The 20,808-nt window shown below is 40.6% G+C and overlaps 1 protein-coding gene across 3 annotated transcripts in view; it reads left to right on the top strand.

The window, feature by feature from the left end:
- The window catches only part of EOGT (EGF domain specific O-linked N-acetylglucosamine transferase), a 31,371-nt gene extending 11,022 nt beyond the window's left edge, over positions 1 to 20,349 (top strand). For 2 of the 3 annotated variants that reach the window (XM_084635124.1, XM_084635123.1), the window contains exons 6-16: positions 652 to 756; positions 2,382 to 2,488; positions 3,850 to 3,953; positions 7,982 to 8,074; positions 9,318 to 9,389; positions 9,565 to 9,651; positions 11,124 to 11,192; positions 14,992 to 15,053; positions 16,326 to 16,445; positions 17,331 to 17,433; positions 17,810 to 20,349. In XM_084635124.1, the coding sequence (XP_084491250.1) occupies positions 652 to 756; positions 2,382 to 2,488; positions 3,850 to 3,953; positions 7,982 to 8,074; positions 9,318 to 9,389; positions 9,565 to 9,651; positions 11,124 to 11,192; positions 14,992 to 15,053; positions 16,326 to 16,445; positions 17,331 to 17,433; positions 17,810 to 17,956 (1,069 nt within the window). In that variant the 3' untranslated portion in view covers positions 17,957 to 20,349. The remainder of the gene's footprint in view (positions 1 to 651; positions 757 to 2,381; positions 2,489 to 3,849; positions 3,954 to 7,981; positions 8,075 to 9,317; positions 9,390 to 9,564; positions 9,652 to 11,123; positions 11,193 to 14,991; positions 15,054 to 16,325; positions 16,446 to 17,330; positions 17,434 to 17,809) is intronic. The other variant, XM_084635125.1, reaches the window with a different exon arrangement.
- The last annotated feature ends 459 nt before the right edge of the window (positions 20,350 to 20,808 follow it).

Below are 20,808 nucleotides of genomic sequence, written 5' to 3'. Positions count from 1 at the left end.
TACACGACTTTTTAAAAAAAAAGTTACTGATGTCCCTTTAACTAGCGCACACATTTAAATCTTATTAAAAGATTTAATGTTAGTAGCTGAAAAATATCCCTATTGATGATCCAAGTACAGTATTGCTGGTTTTGAATGCTATTTTGATACTGTGCCATCTGAATTCTTGTAATATTATGAAATGTATTAATTGGCTGAAGGATATTCTGCGCTGGAGGAATCACCAGGTTTTTTTTTTTTTTTTCTGTAGTCTGTGCTATCACTTCCTGGTAAATTTCAACCCTCTTGTACTATATGAAAATAGATAATAATTTATATTAAGTGATTTTTGTGGGTGACTCTAATGCTTAGAAAGTGAAACGAAGGCCCCAGTTCAGCAAGGTGCTTAAGTACGTGCTTAACGTTAAGCACGTGAGTAGCCTTATTTAAGTCAGTGGGGCTACCTGTGCTGAAACTTAAGCTCATGTTTAAGTACTTCGCTGAATTGACCTTGCACCTAACTGCATTGTCCTGAGCCGGCTGCTGTGCAAGCGTACCCATGTAGAACTGCAGCGTACCTCAGTGCTGATCTGTCTTGGGCTGGGCTCCTCTTGAACGGCTGCGCTTGGGCCAGGTATTTTATGTTCATAAGTTTTTATTCTTTCGCCTCAGATTCAAGGAGGACTTTCTCCAGAAAGGAGAAATCGGAGGCCGTTGTAACTTTGACAGTCAAGCATTCATGGCTGAAGGTCAGCGCAAGAGTCCTCTGCAGTCTTGGTATGATTTGGAATTGTCACTGTTTCCAAGTTAAGAGTTGGTTTTTACTCTTCTTTCTTTGCCTGCCTTTCTTTGGCATCAACAGTTCTCAGTGAGGCATTTAGTGCTAATGCATTTCATACTGAGAAATGCTGACTCTCGGAAATAAGAAGTGAATACAGATTGAATCCCACACTCACGTAGGCATAGCAGAACTTGATGTGATCATACATTTGCTGCTGCTGTTTTCAGCACTGATGTGGGCAAAAGACTATAAATGTCTCACAGTTAAGTTTGAGTAACTGTTGATCCAACAGTTAGTTGGAGAAAAGGATATTGTCCCGTCTTGATCCAAAACAGCACTGTCATTTTGTTTGAGATCCGCTTGAAACTGTCTCTGAAACAAACCAAAAATGTGAAAAGTAATAATGGACTGAGCACAGTGCTGGGAGTCAGAAACCTGGCTTCTGAACTTTGCCTTGCTTTAGCCTAGCTGAGTGTCTGAGTACTGTCACTTAACCTGTCTGCACCTCCGCTGTCCCATCTGTAGAATGAGGCAGTAATGATCATTCTTTGTGTACAGTGGTTTGAGATTTACAGATGAAAAGCACCATTAGCAGCCAAGGACTTAAACTTTGAGCATAAGTGCTTTGCTGAATTGGGGCCTACTTGATATCTGTGCTTTACACTCCTGTACCTGCAAAAGGGACTTTGTGCTTGACATGGGCTGGGTGCAACAATCTACAAGGCTCAGGGATGGTTGCAGGGAAGTGTTTCGTGAGGACACGCCATCTTGGAGTGAGGTAGTGTGGGATCCCTGGCTCTGTTGCCACTGGAAGTGCTGCTGTCACATAGGGTTTGTCTGCACTGCAATTAAAAACCTGTGGCTGGCATATGCCAGCTGACTCAGGCTCATGGGGCTTGGGCTCTGTTGCTCTGGGACCCTCCCACCTTAATTGCATTGTAGACATACCCATAGTTGCAGGTTAATCTCTAGGGCAGGAGACATCAAGTAGGATCTAAGGATTCCTTTTCCCTCCTTGTCTGCTTCCATTTGTTCTTTCTCTGACCTCACTAGAGTTCCTTTGGGTTCCTCTCTCTGGCCATTTTTAACCTCATTGTCCTCACTGTGATCAGTAATCTCAGTGCCAACTGAACCTCTGATCCATTTTCAAAAGATGGCTGTCAATATGCAGACTGTTGGTTACCAGCAAAATGAATTCTCCTAATTGGCTTCGGACGTAATCAGCCTTGCACCTGCAGGCGTTCATCTCGCCAAAGCATTGAGGTCTGTAGTGGAATGCCTTTTAAATGCAGATCAACCAGTGGGACAGAAATGTATTCAAATTAACTGCACCCTGGAAATATGGATGGAAGGAAAGACACTTTTCACAGTTCTCTGCTGGGTTGATTTGTAGATCAAAGATGCTGCTTGCTCTCGAGATCAAAGGCAGAATTTTTAACCTTTTGAAGCTAATGACCTAAAACCCTTCAGTTACAATTAAAAATTATTTTTAATTGTCAAACCTTATCAAACTTTGGCAGCATTATTAGATGAAATTTACATTGTGAACTGTCACTAAACTCTGAATGTGTAATAGGTACTTTATCTTAAAAGCATACTACATATCATTGAATAATTTCAGGTTTGCCGAACTTCAGACATATACTCCACTAAGCTTCAGACCCATAGAAGATGGCAAATGTGACATTATTATTGAAAAGCCAACTTACTTCATGAAATTAGATGCAGGTAACCGATATTATTTTTCTGTGTCATAAGTGTGATAATGTAGTGTCTATTTACATTACATTTTTAGGGTGTGTGTGTATGAAACTCACTCTGAACATGTATGTGGTGTTTATAGATCTTTGAATTAGAGTAAGATTATAAGACTTTGTTTTCACTCCCTTTTCATAGTTCAACCAAATCTGTGAGATTGTGACAAAGTGCAAGTTTTGTACTATTAATAGACGCTTAAAAAAAAACAAAACAAAACACCCAGAAAAGTTTCACACCACTTCCATTAAACTTTGACTCATGATGACTGATTTCATATTGCACTTGCACATTATGGGAGTAAACATAATTTATTACTGGCTCTAGGACTTCAGTAATTGCAGCTTCTGCATACATAGGTATGTAACAGTTATAGGGAGGTGGGTGGAAGTCATGTACTTCAAGAAGAGACCCCGAGCAAATAACTTTTTATGTAGATGTGTCAGTTTAAAAGTATAAAAAAAGCTTTTAAAGAAATCTTTTAAGGCTTTGAGCTACGTGAAAATCAGCTGCAAAGTATGTAATATCTTATCTACTTCAATCTGGGAGAGCCCTAGTGATTGCTGTCCTGCACCATATCAAACTTCATGAGAGGCCTGAAGTATCTTAAGAAGGTCTTTCCATCATGAGTATTTTAGCATTTCTGCAGTTTATTCATCTTAGTTTAATGTTCTTCATTTTAGAGATTTAACATTAATAGGGGAGAATATTTAGTCCGGTATTTAGACAAATAGATTAGGCTTTTGTTTTTAAATAGGAGTGGGTAAAAACACTGCACTCCAGGGTCTGTTTGAAGCGGGCTTTGGAGCAGGTGCTAAATGAATCATGTCGCAAGAGTAGTGTCTTATCCCACAGCCCAAGGTGAAGTTTACTGTACTTATTTTAAAAAAAGCCTGAAAACATTTTGTTGAAGTCCTAATATTAGTATTTGCAATGTGCAGCTTGACATGGCAGTACCGTTAATGTGGCAGTAGCTTTAGTATACAATAGAAAATCACAATAGCAAGTGTAACTTCAATGAAGTTTAATTTGTGGTTTAATTTCATACTGCTTTTGCCCTGCCTATTCCTTGGCTTTTTCTTAAAATGAATGGTTACTTCATAGTTTTCTCATGTGATTCCATCCCCCTGAAGCGCTGCATCTCTAAGGAGTATACAAGTTCTCAGTCACATAAAGAGTAAAACGAATTTAAAATCCAGACCTTTCTATACACAGGAACAGGGAGCGTATTTAGTAATTTGCCTCTGAATAATAAACATGATTTTTTACAAAAATGGGAATGAATAATGTAGTATCCTGCTTTATTAGTAAAGAGCTTTTATTTCTCCTGCCAGGTGTTAATATGTACCATCACTTCTGTGACTTTGTCAATCTTTATATCACTCAGCATATTAACAATTCGTTCAGCACAGATGTCAACATTGTCATGTGGGACACTGTAAGTAGGACCTCCTTTTAAAATATTTGTAGCGGTTGTATCACACGGTGTGTCGTGTGCTGCTTGAACAGCATCCCATGCTTATCTTCTAGCAAAGCAGCAGTACTGCCCTGGAATGAGCCTTGGCTTATTTATTATACAAGCTTGTACATTGTAATCAAATCACTTGGTGAGACCTGCTAAATGACACATGTGAGTCTTTGCATCTTTAAAATATGGAGTCCTAGGGCCTGAAAATCCCACCTGTCCTTCAGAGGCTTCTTGCCTGGCAGGGTGAATTCAACTGAGTGACACACGCCCTACCTGACTGCAGGAAGGAGTATCAGGCCCCAGCTCTGCAGGACTGTTTTTGTTGAAGAACACCTCATGTGAGCATGGTGGAATTTTGACCCACCTCTTGTTCATACCAGTAAAAGTGAGACGAAGGGCTTGTCTTCACTGCAACAGCTAGCTCAAGTTACTCCACTGGAGCTAGCCTCACTCCTGCAAGAGCGACCACACTGCAAAACAGCATTCCAGCTAGGGAGGGCCGAATTAACCCATCACTGGGCCCTGAGCGCACACACTTCTGGTCTGCTGGCCAACTCGGTTAGATGCTCTCGCGCAGCATGGATGTATTTAACCCTGTCCTGGCTAGCACAGCTGCACTAGTGATCTGTTAACCAAGCCACATCCAACTCCTGCACAGATGTTGCTTAACTAAGATCCTGTCTTGAAATACTGTCCTTAGTGCTTACCATATAGAATGCTACACGGCTACAGCACTGAGAGAACGGCAATCCTAGTCATGCTGGAATTTTAGTAAGTACTTTCTCAGTGTTGCCACTGTATTCCAGCTGTATTGCTAAGTGTTTAGTTTCTCATTGTATATAACAAAATCTTTCTAATTATCTCTCGCTTTCACAGTCTGACGTTATTTCTTCATATAGAATTTCAAAGTAGAATTTCCCCTAAGAACTTTGGGTTAGATTTAGTCTTATGGAATTTGTAGGTATGAGACAGGGAAATACAGCTGCTTGTGTTGTTTTCCCCACAAAAGAAATGTGCAACCTGTATTTAAAAAAACCCCAAGCAAACACCCTAAATCTTGCTATTTAATGGCTAGCTCATGAACAGTCTCTTTGCAGTCAGTTCTCTTGATTGCCTTTAAATGTGCTACTATGACATTAAAAATAAATTAGTCCCACCTAACCACACTACTTCTAATTGAACATTTTTAGTGGCCTTTACTGAATTGAAACTTTGACAATTTGTCTGTTAAGCATGGGGAAATGAGTTTATTAACCCCTACTGAGTGATGTAGGACTAGTTGTTTTGGTTTTTTTGTTTTTTTTAATCACTTGGTTGAAAAACTAGCAATAACATTGCAGTCCAGAAATTCCACCTCTCTAGAACATTGTCTCAAACTGATGCAGGATTTTGTTTTTAACAACTATTTTCTGCATTCTCTGTATGTTCTAACTCATCTGAATGTTAACCTTCCTAGAATTGCCAGGTCTCAGCAGGGTATATCTCCTTGCTCTTCAACATGAATCCTCCTGGACAAATCAGATAAAAATAACCTGTTTCTAGGTTCTCTAATATATTGGAAGCCAATACATGTAAAATATAAGCATCAGTCTTCCTTTACGTGTAGCATCTGTAAGTTTAATAGGGACATGAACACATATAATTTGTGGTCTTCCTAAGAGATCAAATATATCAAAGCCTCATGATGATTTCCTTTTAAAAAGAGCAGGGATACTTTTCCTATTGTTCCTGTATTACTAGGGTCTTAACATTGTATTACTTCTTACAAATGCGTAACACAAAATAAATGCAATTTTTTATCTACTGGAACAGATCACTTTTGTTGACACATTTCAGAGTAGCAGCCGTGTTAGTCTGTATTCGCAAAAAGAAAAGGAGTACTTGTGGCACCTTAGAGACTAACCAGTATATTTGAGCAACTAAATTGGTTAGTCTCTAAGGTGCCAACAAGTACTCTTTTTTTCTTTTTGTTGACACAGATTTTATTACCTCTTACCACCAGATGATGGCACCAAGAAACTTCTTGATTTGCTGAGAGGTGTCTGTGGTTACTAAAAGACAGACTCCAGCTTATTACTGATTCCCTTTTCTTCTTAACATAATTAGATATGCATGCACTTTTTTGCTACTGTAGAATTGCTGTACTGTCCTTATTAAACAGAAATGCCCTTAGATGTAGGTGAAGCACAGCAGAAAATGAACAGGAAATACATCAGGAATCTAATCAGGCATTATCTGCAGACACCCCACCTTCAGCCACATAAAAAAGTGACGTTTATAAATTCCCCTACAATCAGTTCTTTTATGGAGAATAGGCAGCGATAGGAGTAGAGCTTTCAGCTTTGAAGATCAGTGCTTTGCTACTGATCTGGAAGAGCAGTTCTTATAACACAAGCTGCTGGAGAATAATATCGAACCTGAAATTCATTAAAACTTCATTGCAGCAGTGGGGGGAAAAGCAAAGCTGCAACCTAATGAAATATGCCATCCTTTAGATTCTGTTACATTTCACTGGCTGCCTGCTCTGTCTTGCAATCTTTTTTAGTCTCTCTTAAAAAATTGGTTTTATTAAAAATTATTTTCACTTCACATTAAAGACTGATGGACAAAACAGCTGCAACATCCAAAAGAAGTGTACGTGCTACAAAAAGCAATCCGCTTCCAGCTTCCTGAGCACATATCTAACTGTAGTCCAAAAGAAAGCACTGATGCCTCTTTGTTCCATACATATTAGTGATCTATTAATATCTGTGGAGAGAAGGTGTACCAGGGATCAGAAGTGTGGTGATTCTGTGGCAGGGTCACCTGCAGGGATTGAACCCAACCTTTAGATCTGACAGCATGGGCCTCTACTGCTTGAGCTAAAGGACAGGATCTGTTAGGATTACAAAGTTAGGCTGACATAGTGATTTATATTGACCTATTTGTGCATGTGTCTACACTCAGATTTGTCTGCATAAGTGACCCATTATGGCAACACAGTAAAACCACCTCCCTGAACACCTAGTAGTCTACGTTACAAAGTTAGGTTGATGTAAGTTCTACTCCACAGTACGCTGTAAAAATTTCCCAAAAGGCATTGCGCTGGGTGGTGGTGCGTGGCACACTGGGATACCTACTTGTGGTGTACTACGCTTTGTAAGGACTTCTGGTGAGTATGTGCAGCATCAACACAAGCAGCTAAGTCTGCATGAGCAATATACTAACTTCGGTGACCGTACACTGACGTAACTTACATCGAACAAAGTTTATAGAGTAGATGTGACCTAACTGGCTTGAAGGCAGTAGCAGGCTTCCATCTTTATATAGTCCAGCCACTAGAGGCATTTTTACCCATTATGTTATGAGATACTGCAACAAGTTGTTACGGGTAGTGCTGAATTTCATCACAAATTTGCCTGTTATTTCATCCAGCAAATAGAAGTGTTTCCATCAAAGGCACACTGGCTGAATCAAGTAGCCGCTCTGTGTCACTCAAGCAGGTAGGCATGTGCAGAGGGTGTTTCTAGAACCAGGAGCCTGTCCCAGAATCAAGGAGGATCCGGAGCAGGCTTACAATAACTCTTTATTTCAAACGCCTGCTCTGCACATGCATTCACAAATGGGTTTGTTAATCTCAGCAGCCCCACTTTACATACCCATCCTTCCCTCTGCCCTGCCACCCCACACCCAGTGTTAGTTCTTTTGTCTTTGGGGAGAAGAGGGAGTGCTGGACACCTCCCCTTGCTGGCTGGTCTCTCCACCTCTTCAGGTTTGTCTAGACTAGAATTTATGCCTGTTTTTAACCTGAGTTGATTCATTGCCAGTTAATCTGAGTTAGCTAACACAATTATCAGTTTTAGACATTGCAAACGTCTGTGGTTTGCTCCAGGCTGTCCTGGTTACTATGGTGATGGGGCCAATATAAGAACCTGAACTAATATATCGAATCCACAGATTGTTACATGAGAGCTTTTATTCATTGTGCGTGTATTTGTGTGTTTTCTCTTTTCTCCTAGAGCTCGTATGGCTATGGGGATTTGTTCAGTGAGACCTGGAAGGCATTTACTGACTATCACATAATACACTTGAAAACATATGACTCTAAAAGGGTATGGAATTGTATATTAAGCTATAGTGCCATGATGGAGTTTCCCAGCCAAACCAAAAGCCAATATTTCAGGAGAAGGCCTTACCCTGGTAACAAAGCATAGCTAGACTCGAGGTTTCCCTACAAATTAAGACCAGGGTTGTAACCCCCTTCCCTGAAGTGGTGGCAGCTCTTGTGTAGACAGCCATACTTCCATGGTTCTGTGAGAGGAGATATTTAAAGATCAGGGTTTTTGCATCAGCAGCAGTTGTACGCCTGTTTCTGACATTGGAGTACATTATGGAGATTTTAGCATGTTGTAGCAGGGTTTGCACAGTGAGATACTGTGTGGCAAGCTATTGTGCTGTAGATTCACACCCTGGCTTGCCACGCACTAACTTGCCGTATAGACAAGCCCTAAGGGTTTTTTTGTGGTATCGTTTGTTCCAAATCTTGTAGTTTTCATTGGGTTGTATTTCTCATCTGTGTCTTTAATATAGCTTTTGTTTGATATTCATGACCTATTACGATATTCCTTCCCTGCTTCCAAGATATGAAGACTCTGGTATATAGTCTACCCTTGATTTTTGTTCTCAAAAATCTAGCTGCCTTCAGTGGGAATTCATCTTGTCCTCTCTTAAATCCCTCCTTTTAAACCTGCCTCTTCCACAATGCCTCTAGATTGCTGCATCTGCTTAGCTAGATGAACACCTGTGACTACTGATCCATGAAACCCCAACTATTCCCTTGTTCACCATCCTACCTACTCCTTTTTGTCTTTTTCCACCTGTTGCATCTTGTCAAAACCCTAGACTGAGTTCTCTGGAACAGCAGCTGTCTTTGGGGATGTCCATACTGCACTCACAAGGTGTGACTGCAGCTCGAGTAGACACAACTGAGTTAGCTTTAATCTAGTTTGTTTAGGTCCCGGAGCAGGGAAACTGCAGCAGCGTGCTCTTCATCCCAGGCTAGCCCTGCGAGTGTAATTACCTGGAACCCCAGGTAGCTCCAGACCTGAGAGATCTAGATTACAGCTAGCTCAGGTATGTCTGCTCAAGCTGCAGTCCCACCTTGTGATTGTGTTATAGACATACCCTTTGTTCTGTTAGTTTGCAAAGTGCCTAATATAATGGCGTTATGATCCTTGATTGGTGACTCTAGTTGCTGCCCCAATATAAACAGTATCTGCAGTGAGCAAGCATGTGGTGTGCCCCTTTAACTGTGTATTAGAGTACAATCATAACTTTAATGGTCTTCCCTTTCAGGTATGCTTTAAAGAAGCAGTGTTTTCATTATTGCCTCGAATGCGATATGGCTTATTTTACAATACACCACTGGTGAGTCCTTTTTATCCTGTCAATGTGAAAACTAGATATCGATGTTCGTATCAGCATAAAACTTCAGCAAACAAATGCTGGAAAAACCTAGCTGAGTTATTACAATTTATATACTTGTGATATAAACTGTAAGTGAAGCATCTGATTATAATATAAATTGCCTCTCTGATTTCAGATCTCTGGCTGTCATGGTACAGGATTATTTAGAGCATTTTCCCAGCATGTGTTACACAGATTAAATATCACACAAGAAGGACCCAAGGTATGACTGATACAAACTTGGTATGAAGCTTGCATTTCTTTTCTTTAAGCAATCCTAGTTCTTACCCCAGTAAGTAGAAGTAGCTGCGAGTGTCCAGCAGAAACTAGTGGCAAATATTACTATTTTTTTGGGTCCCTCATACTGAGGTTTTGGGTCCACCTTTTGTTTCCAAAAGTTCTTTTAGCAAATATCTACACGTATTTGTAGAAGGCTGCTCCAAGTCCTGTTCCCACTGGAGAAGACCTTAGCACACCTCTTCCCCATTTCAGCCCTTCTGTCTCCAAGGACCTGCATTATGACAAATGTTCTTCCAGGCCAGGAGAGCTGGATGCGTAGCTTCTTCTGGAGTGGCTATCAAGCGCTGCCCTTGAACACCTGAGAGAACACCGCAAAGCCATGCATGGTGCACTTCCTTTCTACAGAGACTCAGGTGCTGCTTCTGCAGAGCCACAGAGTCTCTGATGACCTGGGAGCAGAGAAAGGAGCAATCAAATCTGGCCCTCTGATCCCTGCATGGTACCATTAGGCAGGCCCTAGGCTTACCAGTTTTAAAACACTTGTTATTTGTTCAGACCATTACAGTGGCTGCATTGATGGATGCAGCGGCTTTTGATTTTCTGAAGTATTTGCCAGAGAGTAGCCTACATGTTATCTCTAAGGGATACGCTTTGAAAGCACAAGCATTTAGCTGTGCGTCTCCTACTGACGTTAATGGGACTCATGCAGCTAAATCTCTGGGTTCCACTTGGAAAATTTACCCCTAAGGGTCCAACTGATTTTAAAAGGTGAGGGAGGGGGAACGGCTACACAGGCAAAATAACTTTTTTCTGCAAGTCTTGTGCATGAATCATCCTCTGTTTCTTTCTTGCTTTCAGATACGCCTGTAATGGCCAATGCAGAGATTCTTTTGTACTCCATAAAAGTATATACTTTTTTAAACCATTCCATTGTTGTTAGGGTCAAGAATTTTGCAAAATATATGAAATGTTTATGCTAATTTTGGAGGGCATTATGCTATATCGGTATAACTACGTCGCTCAGGGGTGTGAAAAATCCACACCCCAGATTGACGTAGTTACACCTTTCTAACCCCCTGTGTAGACAGTGCTATGTTGACAGGAGATCTTCTCCCATTGACGTAGCTACCCCCTCTTGGGGAGGTGGCTGAACTCCACTAACAGGAGAAGCTCTCCCATTGGCCTAGTAACGTCTTCACTACAGCAGTGCAGCTGCACTGGTGTAGGGCTGTCTGTGAAGACCAGCCCTTTGTCTTCAGCTAGCCACGTTTTCTCTGGGGTATGGAGGCACTCCTGTATATGACACTTTATCTTCTCCAGACCTGTGTAGAAATTTTTAATACTCAAGTAATTGTTTCCTTTTAAAAATTTCATAGCAGTTTTACTGAGTATTTTTGGTCCGTCAGGCCCTGCAGATGGGTATATAGCATTGCAGTATCTCTCATCTCTTTTTAGGATGGAAAAATTCGCGTCACAATACTTGCACGCAGTACCGACTACCGGAAAATATTGAACCAGAATGAGGTTGGATTATTTTACTGTCTTTGGTAAAAATTAAACTTTTTTTTTTTTTAATCTTATGTATTGTGCATGATGCATTAGGATTTTCATATAAAACCAATACACTATCTAATGGTAAATCTTGAACAGGCTCAGTGGTAACACTACATTAATCTGACAGAGGTTCTAGCCAGTATCCATTTCTATATCTCTGGCTGTGAGCCTCGTAGCCTTTGCCGATTTCCTTATGGAGATTGGTAGAGGACAGGAAGTAGTGCGGCCAGATCAGAAGTGCCTGCCTTTAAAATAAAAAAAAAAAAAAATGCCCACAGTCATAGAAATGTAGGGACCTTGAGATGTCATCAAGTCCAGCCCTCCCCCTGCACAGAGGCAGGACCAAGTAAGCCTCGATCATCCCAGACAGGTTGATGTGGACATTTCTTAAATCCCTCTGGTGATGGGGATTCCACAAACTCCCTTGGAAGCCTGTTCCAGAGCTTAACTACCCTTATAGTTAGAAATGTTTTCCAGCTATCTAACCTAAATCTCCCTCACTGCAGATTAAGCCCATTATTTCTTTAGTGGACATGGAGAACAATTGATCACAGTCATCTTTATAACAGCCCTTAACCTATTGGAAGACTGTTATCAGGTGCCTCCTCAATCTTTTCTCAAGAAAAAACATGTCCCTTCCCCCTGTCCTTCCCCCCCCCCCCCTTTTTTTTTTTTTTAAACCTTTCCTCATAGGTCAGGTTTTCTAAACCTTTGATCATTTTAGTTGCTCTCCTCTGGACTCTGTCCAATTTGTCCACATCTTTCCTAAGGTGCGGTGCCTAGAATTGGATGCAGTGCTCCTGTTGAGGCCTTGCCAGTGCCAAACAAAGTGTGACAGTTACCTCCCATGTCTTACATACAGCACCCAGAATATTAGCCCTTTTTGAAACGGCATCACGCTGTTGACTAGTTCAATTGGTGATCATTGATAATGCCCACATCCTTTTCAGTAGTGCTCCCACCTAGCCAGTTATTCCCCATTTTGCAGTTGTGCATTTGATTTTTCCTTCCTAAGTGAAAGACTTTTTTTTTAATTTCATCTTATGAAATTCAGACCAATTCTCCAATTTGTCACAGTCATTTTGAATTTCTAATCCTGTCTTCCAAAGCACTTGCAACCCCTCTCATTTTGGGCTCATCTGCAAATTTTATAAGCATACTCTCCACTCCGTTATCCAAGTCATTAACAAAAATATTGAATAGTACTGGACCCAGAACTGACCCCTGTGGGACCCCAATAGATTGCTCTTCCAGTTTGACAGAAAACCATTGATAACTACTCTCTGAAAATTAAGAAAAGGAGTACTTGTGGCACCTTAGAGACTAACAAATTTGTTTGAGCATAAGCTTTTGTGAGCTACAGCTCACTTCATCGGATGCATTCAGTGGAAAATACAGTGGGGAGATTTATATACACAGAGAACATGAACCAATGAGTGTTACCATACACACTGTAACGACAGTGATCACTTAAGGTGAGCTATTACCAGCAGGAGAGCGGAGGGGAAAAAACCTTTTGCAGTGATAATCAAGGTGGGCCATTTTCAGTAGTTGACAAGAACGTGTGAGAAACAGTAGTGAGGGGAAAATAAACATGGGGAAATAGTTTTACTTTGTGTAATGACCCATCCACTCCCAGTCTTTATTCAAACCTAAGTTAATGGTGTGCAGTTTGCAAATTAATTCCAGTTCAGCAGTCTTTCTTTGGAGTCTGTTTCTGAAGTTTTTTTGTTGAAGAATTGCCACTTCTAGGTCTGTAATCGAGTGACCAGAGAGACTGAAGTGTTCTCCGACTGTCTTTCAAGCAGCTTTGCACCCACCTTATAGTAAATTTATCTAGACTTCATTTCCCCAGTTTGTTTTGAAAATGTTATGCGGGACTGTGTCCAAGCCTTACTAAAATCAAGATAGATCATGTCTAAAGCTTCCCCCTTCCACTAAGCCTGTAATAATGTGATTGTAAAGCTAATTTATCTGTGGCTGAATGTTATTCTTTAAAATTGTCTCTCTGCGCACCCCAGAGCATTTTTTTTTTTTTTGGCAGACCAATGCTGAAAGCCAGAAGACTAATGAAATGTTTTGTTTTATGTGGACAGACCAAACTGCAGGTGATCATATCTGAGTGTATGGACTTGAACCCTGCATTGCATTGTCAAATCACATAGTGAATAATGTTTGCAATGACATGCTCCTATATATAACAACATGTAGCGTTCATATAGCACTTTTTGTTCCTAGTTCCTAAAGTGCTTGACACAGGTGGATTAAGCATTATTAGCCCCATTTTACAGATGGGGAAACCGAGACCTAGAAATGTTCAGACCACAGGCAAGTCAGTGGCAGAGCCAGGAATAGAACTCAGATCTCCAGATTCCTAGACCCATGCCCTATCTACTGGACTGCATTGCTTCCCCTCCGCTGCCCTGCCCTATGCAATGTGCTTTCTTGTAATGGACACTTCCCAAGAAGAGAGAAGTTAGCATCTTTTTTCTTGACAATACTATTATAGGGGGAAAAACACTCATGACCCCTCTCATTCCTCCATCATCCTGTTTTTTTTTTCAAAAGCAGTAATAATCATGTCCATAAAAGCCCAGAATTGCATCTGTTCTAACCAATGGCAAAATATGTCTACTAAGTAGCTTGTAAAGCTAGTAGTTTTGTCTTGTGTAACCCATTGACCTTGCGTTCACATTGCCTGTAATAAGTGTGTGAGCTGTACTTGGTTATAAGTACAGAAAACCTTTGTGACTTTCTCCTGCAGAGACTGAGTAGCTACTAGGCATTGTGGCAGATGAAGTTTAGAAGGCATCTTTGGTTTCAGGCCTTGAACTAACAAGAGCTGCTGTTACTGTCTGTTGGCTGGCAGGGTAGATTTTAATTGCAGTGTGTGGCATAAGGTACCTAAAGCCCTGATTCAGCAAGGTACTAAAGCAAGTGCCTAGCTTTTAGCATGTGAGACTTCCTATTGAGTTCAGTGAGTCTTAATACCTTGCTGCATTGGGGCCTCAATCCCTATATTAAGCAGTGAGGGCTAAATTCTCATGTTAGTTCCTAGCACAAACTGAATTATGTTGATGGTAGTCACTCCAGTGTAAAACTGGATTAAGTAAAGACAAGTTGAATCTCACCGGATTTATACTGGCATGATTGAGCCCAGAATCTGGCTCTGAGAACTAAGAGCTAGATTTTCAAAGGTACTTAGGTGCCTAAGCATGCAGAGAGGCCCTTGGTGGTGGTTTCCAAAATTCCTAATTAAGTCAGGAGTCAAGTTTTCATTGATTTAATTTAATTTCCCATTGAGTTAGGTATCTGTCCTGCCTAGGGGCTTCTGGAACTCCCAACAGGTGCCTATCTGCATCTTTTAGGTGCCTCAATACCTTTGAAAATCTGTCCCTAAAAGTCCTGTCTTGCCCCCATTCATGACAATGACAAAATAACCACTGGCTTCAGCGGTTCCAAATCGGGTCTGAAGGGCTCATATAGAAGATAATTGAATCAGATCTGCTGCTGCTTCAGAGACAAATATAGTTCATTTAATCTCGCTGCAAGAAGTAAGATGCCTAATTGCAGGTAGGACGATATGAAGGAATCTGTGTGCTGCTACCTGGGATGATGAGATTGGGGGAAAAAAATACTTTATATAGCAGTGGGAGTATGTGCTGTCATCTCCCATAGAATTCCTTGTGGGTGTGTGGAGAAGGTAGAAAGCTGCTGGGGAAAGGAAGTAAAACAAGTACTGCATTAAATTTTCCTCTTTCCTTCCTAGCTTGTGAATGCTTTGAAAACAGTATCGGCGTTTGAGGTCAAAGTAGTAGATTACAAGTACAAGTACGTATATTGGTTGAAAATCTTTATCGTGTCTGTGTTGTTGGCTGCGCTTGATTATAATCCAGTAACAAATGCGGGAACTGAGGTCTAGCCCTCACCCACCCTCCTACTGAAAAATTCCTACCTATGTTGAGCTGCTTTTAGAAAATGCAAGAACCATCAATATAAAGAGTAATCCTGTTACTGAGGAATTAGTGTGAACTAGTTAAACTCTCTCCACCCCCCTTTCACAATGTGCTATTAAAAAACATGTGTCGAGGTTTGACAGGCCCCAGACTGAACCTACTGTTAAGAATAATAAATTTTGAAATCTCCCAAAAACATTACGCGCCCACCATGCATCTGGGTTTGCTGCTGATCACTGCTAGCTGCACGTCTCAGGGAACCGCTGAGGCATGAGGCCAAAAGTCAGTTACCTCCACTCCCCTTCAATAGGTTATTTTGTAATTTCCTTTATCATGTTTGTTTTTGTAACAGTTACGGTGTCTGACCTGTGTGTCATGGTGCCTAGAGACTGCAGCCACGTTTGCTAGGCACTGTAGACACACATAGTAAGAAACAGTCCCTGCTCCAGAGAGCTGAGAGTCTAGACAGACAAAACAGACCTCAGGGGTGAAGTGACTTGCCCAAGATTACTCAGCAGGTCGGTGACAGACAGAGGAGGTGAGCCCATCCCCTGACTCCCGGTCTAATCCCCTGCATGCTAGACCTGTGAGTTGAAGCTCAATATCTGCACCCCCCAGGAGGGAGTCATGCACACACAGTCATGTCCCCCACATACACAGGCTGCCAATGGGCCCAGGGCTCTGGCTGTTCCTGCAGCTGCGGCAACCAGAGCCCCAGGCCCTTTAAATCGCCACTGGAGCTCCAGGCGGCACAGGCCAGGCAATGTGGAAGGGCTGGCTGGGATCCGGCTCCCGTACCGGTAAGTTTTCAATTTGACTTTCACCCCTGGGTCTAGCCAATAAAGTAAGTGTTTGAATGTAACAAACAAATTTCAAAGAATCATTATTGGAACATAATTAAATGTCATAACCTATCTGAAAAAGCTGTAAGTCTATAACAGTCTTACTAGAATGAAGTTCTGAAATCTCCGATCTTTGTAATTCCATGCTGAATTGGTTCTGGGCTGAATAGTTACAGTTTAGAAGATTTTTTTTAAAATAGATCAGTGCTTGGAGTGTTCGTTTTTTCAGAATTATCTGCATGTAGCTCATTCATGCTAAGATGGATGAGCATGCTGGAGACCCACACACATTATGTTGCCTGCAGGGAACTTGAATTTTCAGAGCAATTGAAAATCACGCATAACTCTGATATATTCATTGGAATGCATGGAGCTGGACTTACCCATTTACTCTTTCTGCCAGACTGGGCTGTTGTGTTTGAACTGTAAGTCTGTTTTTCCTTTTTTAAGCCTGTAACTTCAAATGTTCTTTATGTTCACTCCCTTGTTCGTATTTTTAGCATTTATAGCAACAGCTATAGGGTTGCCTGTGTGCTTCCATTATAAAGGCCCTACTTCAGTTGCTCATAACTTTCATCTTTTGGGCTGAAACATTTTAGGCCTAGTCTCTTGCTAAGTCTTTTTGCAGCAAGAGCAAGGTATGTATGTGTGATCTGTTATATGACAGTCTCACCACCTTAGCCTGTGACTTCAACAGAACTCATGGCTAAGCAGGGAGCAGACTACACAGTCCTTGGATGGGAAAACTCCAAAGAAAGGAGGGGGTATTGGTTGAATTCTTCCCTATGAGTCAATGTGGCAGCAGTATGGTGGAGTATGGGGGGAATGGTGGTGACCAGGTGAGTCTGTTAGATGAGATGGGAAATGGAAGTCCTAACCGTTAAAGGTTTAGCCGGGATGCTGGCACTCCTGTCATGACTACATTTAAAGACTCCATGACAGGAGTGCCAGCATCCCGGCTAAATTCCAGCTCTGTTATTTGCATTCTGTCCTACCTACATTTCTCTTAAATATATTTTTGGCTGAAAGGTATTGTTATTAGACACCCTTGCTTTTAAAAACAATGGCCAAACATACTGCTGTTTTATTAAGAACATTTATTTCCACCCTGGGCAATCCTGTTTTAAAATCAGTGGAGTCACCAAGGTTATAAGTCACAGTAGAATTTGGCCCATTGCCCACGTTCTTTCGGTTTTATCCACTGACAACGAACGTGCACACTGTAAACTTTATCCATCTTGATAGACTGCAGGGCAGTCGTTGTGGGTAAATATCTGCTATAAAATGACTGTGATGCTGCATGTCCCCAGATACAACTGTGAGGATGAACGCTGCTACCTAGATTTAGCAAGGCTGCGAGGCATCCGTTACATTACCTGGCAAAAAAAGAACAAAGTGTTCCCTCAAGATCAGGTAACGTTTAGTCGTGGGGGGAGGACATCATTTTTTCTCTTTTTTTAATTGTTTAAAAGTAGATTTGTTTTTATCCTCTCGATTTTTGTACATGAAATATGATTTCTGTGCTTTAGCCCAAATTAACTTCCCTGCTCTGATTAAGGAGTCATTTATATTAATAGCTGGGGGAGGAAGAGAAATGAAATTAATTGGCCATTAATTCAACTTGTCAATAACACTGCTGTTACACAGTTACTTACTTGCACTGTTGCTTTAGGGGAGATCCGAGGATTGGAGATTATAAATTAAAATGGTGATCACTCAGTTTTCTACTTGGTTTTTCAAATGAAAGAAGTGCCTTATTTGCTTGCATAAACCTGTTTCATTTTTCCAGGGACACCACCCAACACTGGGAGAACACCCAAAGTTTACTAACTACTCATTTGATGTGGAAGAATTTATGTACCTTGTGCTTTTGGCTGCCGATCATGTATCACAACATTCCAAGTGGCCATTTAGGGTAAAACATGATGAATTCTAGGTCAAATTTGAGGTTTAAAACATTATTTTAAGCAACACTTCATTAAAATGTGTTTAAAATGGATACAAATCCATGCTGGTATAAAACTTACAAACAAAATCCCCTATCAAAAACACTCCCATAGCTTTTTACTGTATTTTCATATTCTCTCTTCTGGTCTACATTTTATTCTAGAGTTTTTTGTTGGTGACTTCTATTTATCAAGATTATTTTTTGCACTAGTTGTTTGCATCGCTAATTCTTACTACTTGACTTTTTTGTATAAAGATTTGTCCATCCATTTCATGTTATATTTGTCTCATGTATAAATTGTCCTCTTGTAGCAAGCTGTGCACAATTGGAGAGAGGTGGGGTGGGTTGTGTGTGTTGCGGAAGGATTAATACAGAACTATTTCTCAAGTTGGTCATGGTATGAATGACATATGTATTAAAGTATAATAGGGGAAACAGTTCTCCCGTCCCTCTTCTAGTCTTTGGTCTTGAAGCTTCTATGCTGCAGTATTGTACGTGTTGCAAATAAAATATCTGGGTAGGAATTGACTTCCTATCTTTAGATTTTAAGCTATTCCGTTGTAAAGCACCTGTTATCCATACAAAGCAGTTGCTATTTGATACAGTGTATACCCTAAAGGTCATATTTTAAACTCGGAGGCATTTTCCAGCTACAGATTAAAAACCTTGCATTTTTAAGATAAAAACCTAAATCTTCTAAAGTTAGCAATAGTTTGTGTAATCCTGTGGCTCTCCCCACTTCTCCAAAAAAATTAGGTTACAATTACAAAAAACACCAGCTCTGACAAAGGTCCCTGTTTGGGTTAGATCAGGTCTTATGTGAGAAATCCTTCTTAATCATATATTGAGGTAGTTCAGATAATTCCAGGTATTTCTAATTTTTTCACAAAAGCAGCTCTTCTGTGGCAGAAAACTTGACAGTCACAGTATTATATATACTCTCTTTGAGGAGGTTTAAAGGAATTAACTGTTTTGTCTGGCAAAAATGATAGGATGGTGTAGGCTTCTCAACTAAATTGAGATATAACTAAATCATGAAAGGAACATTGTTGTTCTAGGCAATAAGAGCCTGATACACAGTGGGACTGACTTCAGTGGGATCAGGCCCTGTGGATGGGCGTTTCAAAAGTGCTCTGTATTGGTCTAACTCAGCTCCCATTAAAGTCAGTCAGAGCTTTACCGTTGACTTCAGCGAAGGCAGAGTTAGGCCCGTGCCGAGTGTGTTTGAAAATTCTACTCTAGGGGAAATCCTGACCCCGTTGAGTTCAGTGGGAACTAGGGTGACCAGACAGCAAGTGTGAAAAATCGGGACAGAAGATTGGGGGGGGGGGGCGAATAGGTGGCTATATAAGACAAAGCCCCCAAAATCGGGACTGCCCCTATAAAATAGGGACATCTGGTCACCCTAGTGGGAACCCTCTCATTGACTTCAGTAACTCAAGGATGATGTGTAAAAGATTTGTATAAATATCTGAAGATTGAGTTCAAGAAGACGAAGGACAGAGTTCCATGTTATATATACTGTGGATTTTTGAGAATGAATTCCATGCCATTCCTGCATTACAATGGTACAGTGTCTCAGTTCCCTGAGGCAGAAGATATATTTGTATGCAAAAGCAAGAATGTGTTACGTTAAGTGTAAACACTTGAGTGGTATAATTTTAGATATTATTGACTTCCATTCTGTAACAATCATAGGCAATTTCACAGAGTGTAGGCATATTTACTGTCCTGCCTATAATGGTAAAGATAAATTACTGTAAGTATAACTTGCCTATAGATCTCTCCTGACCTTAAACAGTGTATAGGAAAGCTAGAGATCTAAAACAGAATGCATTAAGATATTTGGTTCAGTTCTTAGAGCAGGATATTAGGGAACTGACATGTAAAGCTGTTTCACTTTAAAGGAACTGTATAAGCAAAATTGCACTTCTTGACATGAAAAATACCTTTTAAAATACAAATATCTGAGAAATAGAGTTCTTGCATTTGTGTGTGTTACCTCATTTTTTTTAAAAAAAGAAAAATAAGCTAGTAAACGTGTACTGAAAATTTAAAATATTGTAAGACTAAGGAAAACATTAACTATGGAATGTGCACAGATATATTTGATAAAGCGAGAATTTTATATAAAAATCACAATGCATTGCAAAAAGAATTAATCACTGTTTTGCCCGGGCTTGAGGAGGAGGAGGTGTTTCGTGCATCTAGCTGTCTGTATCGTGCCTTTTCATACTGTGACAAAGGCCAGGTGACTTGCTTAGTTCCGCCATGATTGGCAAATTTCAATATCTGGTTGTGTCGACACGTTAAGTGTTGAAGGGTTGATTGATTGTATACTAATGTGGTTCTGGATGAATTAATAAATTGTTGGTTGTTAAGAATAAGCAAGTGTCCTGATTTGAGAAACATTGTTCAAGTTAAAATTGACCTGAAAAGAACCCAGCTTTAAAATTAGTAAGCTAATGTCCTGGACTCAATAAAAAAAAAGGGGTAATTCTATTAGATTCCATTCTCTGTTGACTACAGCACTTACCCAGTTGGCAAACCTAGTTTGTCAGATTTCAGCTTTCAAATCTAAGTGGACCTTGGTAAAGTCATAAAAATTGACCCCCTTTCATACTTACATAATTATGCCTAGTTTATTCCTGGATTGTGCATGTGCTTGAATTGACAGGTCCAAGGTCTGACCTTTGATGCTGGTCAGCGGACATCAGGGTATACTGCTTAAAGCCGTGATCCTGCAAAGGCTTAAGCATATGCTTAACTTTATGCATTGCAAGTAGTGCCTGTGAAGTCAATGGGAATACTCTCAGGGTACAGATACTCAGAAGCTGGAA

The sequence above is a fragment of the Lepidochelys olivacea genome (genome assembly GCF_965140295.1).
Source record: "Lepidochelys olivacea isolate rLepOli2 genome assembly, chromosome: 7".
Lineage (NCBI taxonomy): Eukaryota > Metazoa > Chordata > Testudines > Cheloniidae > Lepidochelys > Lepidochelys olivacea.
This window is presented reverse-complemented; position numbering and strand designations above follow the sequence as displayed.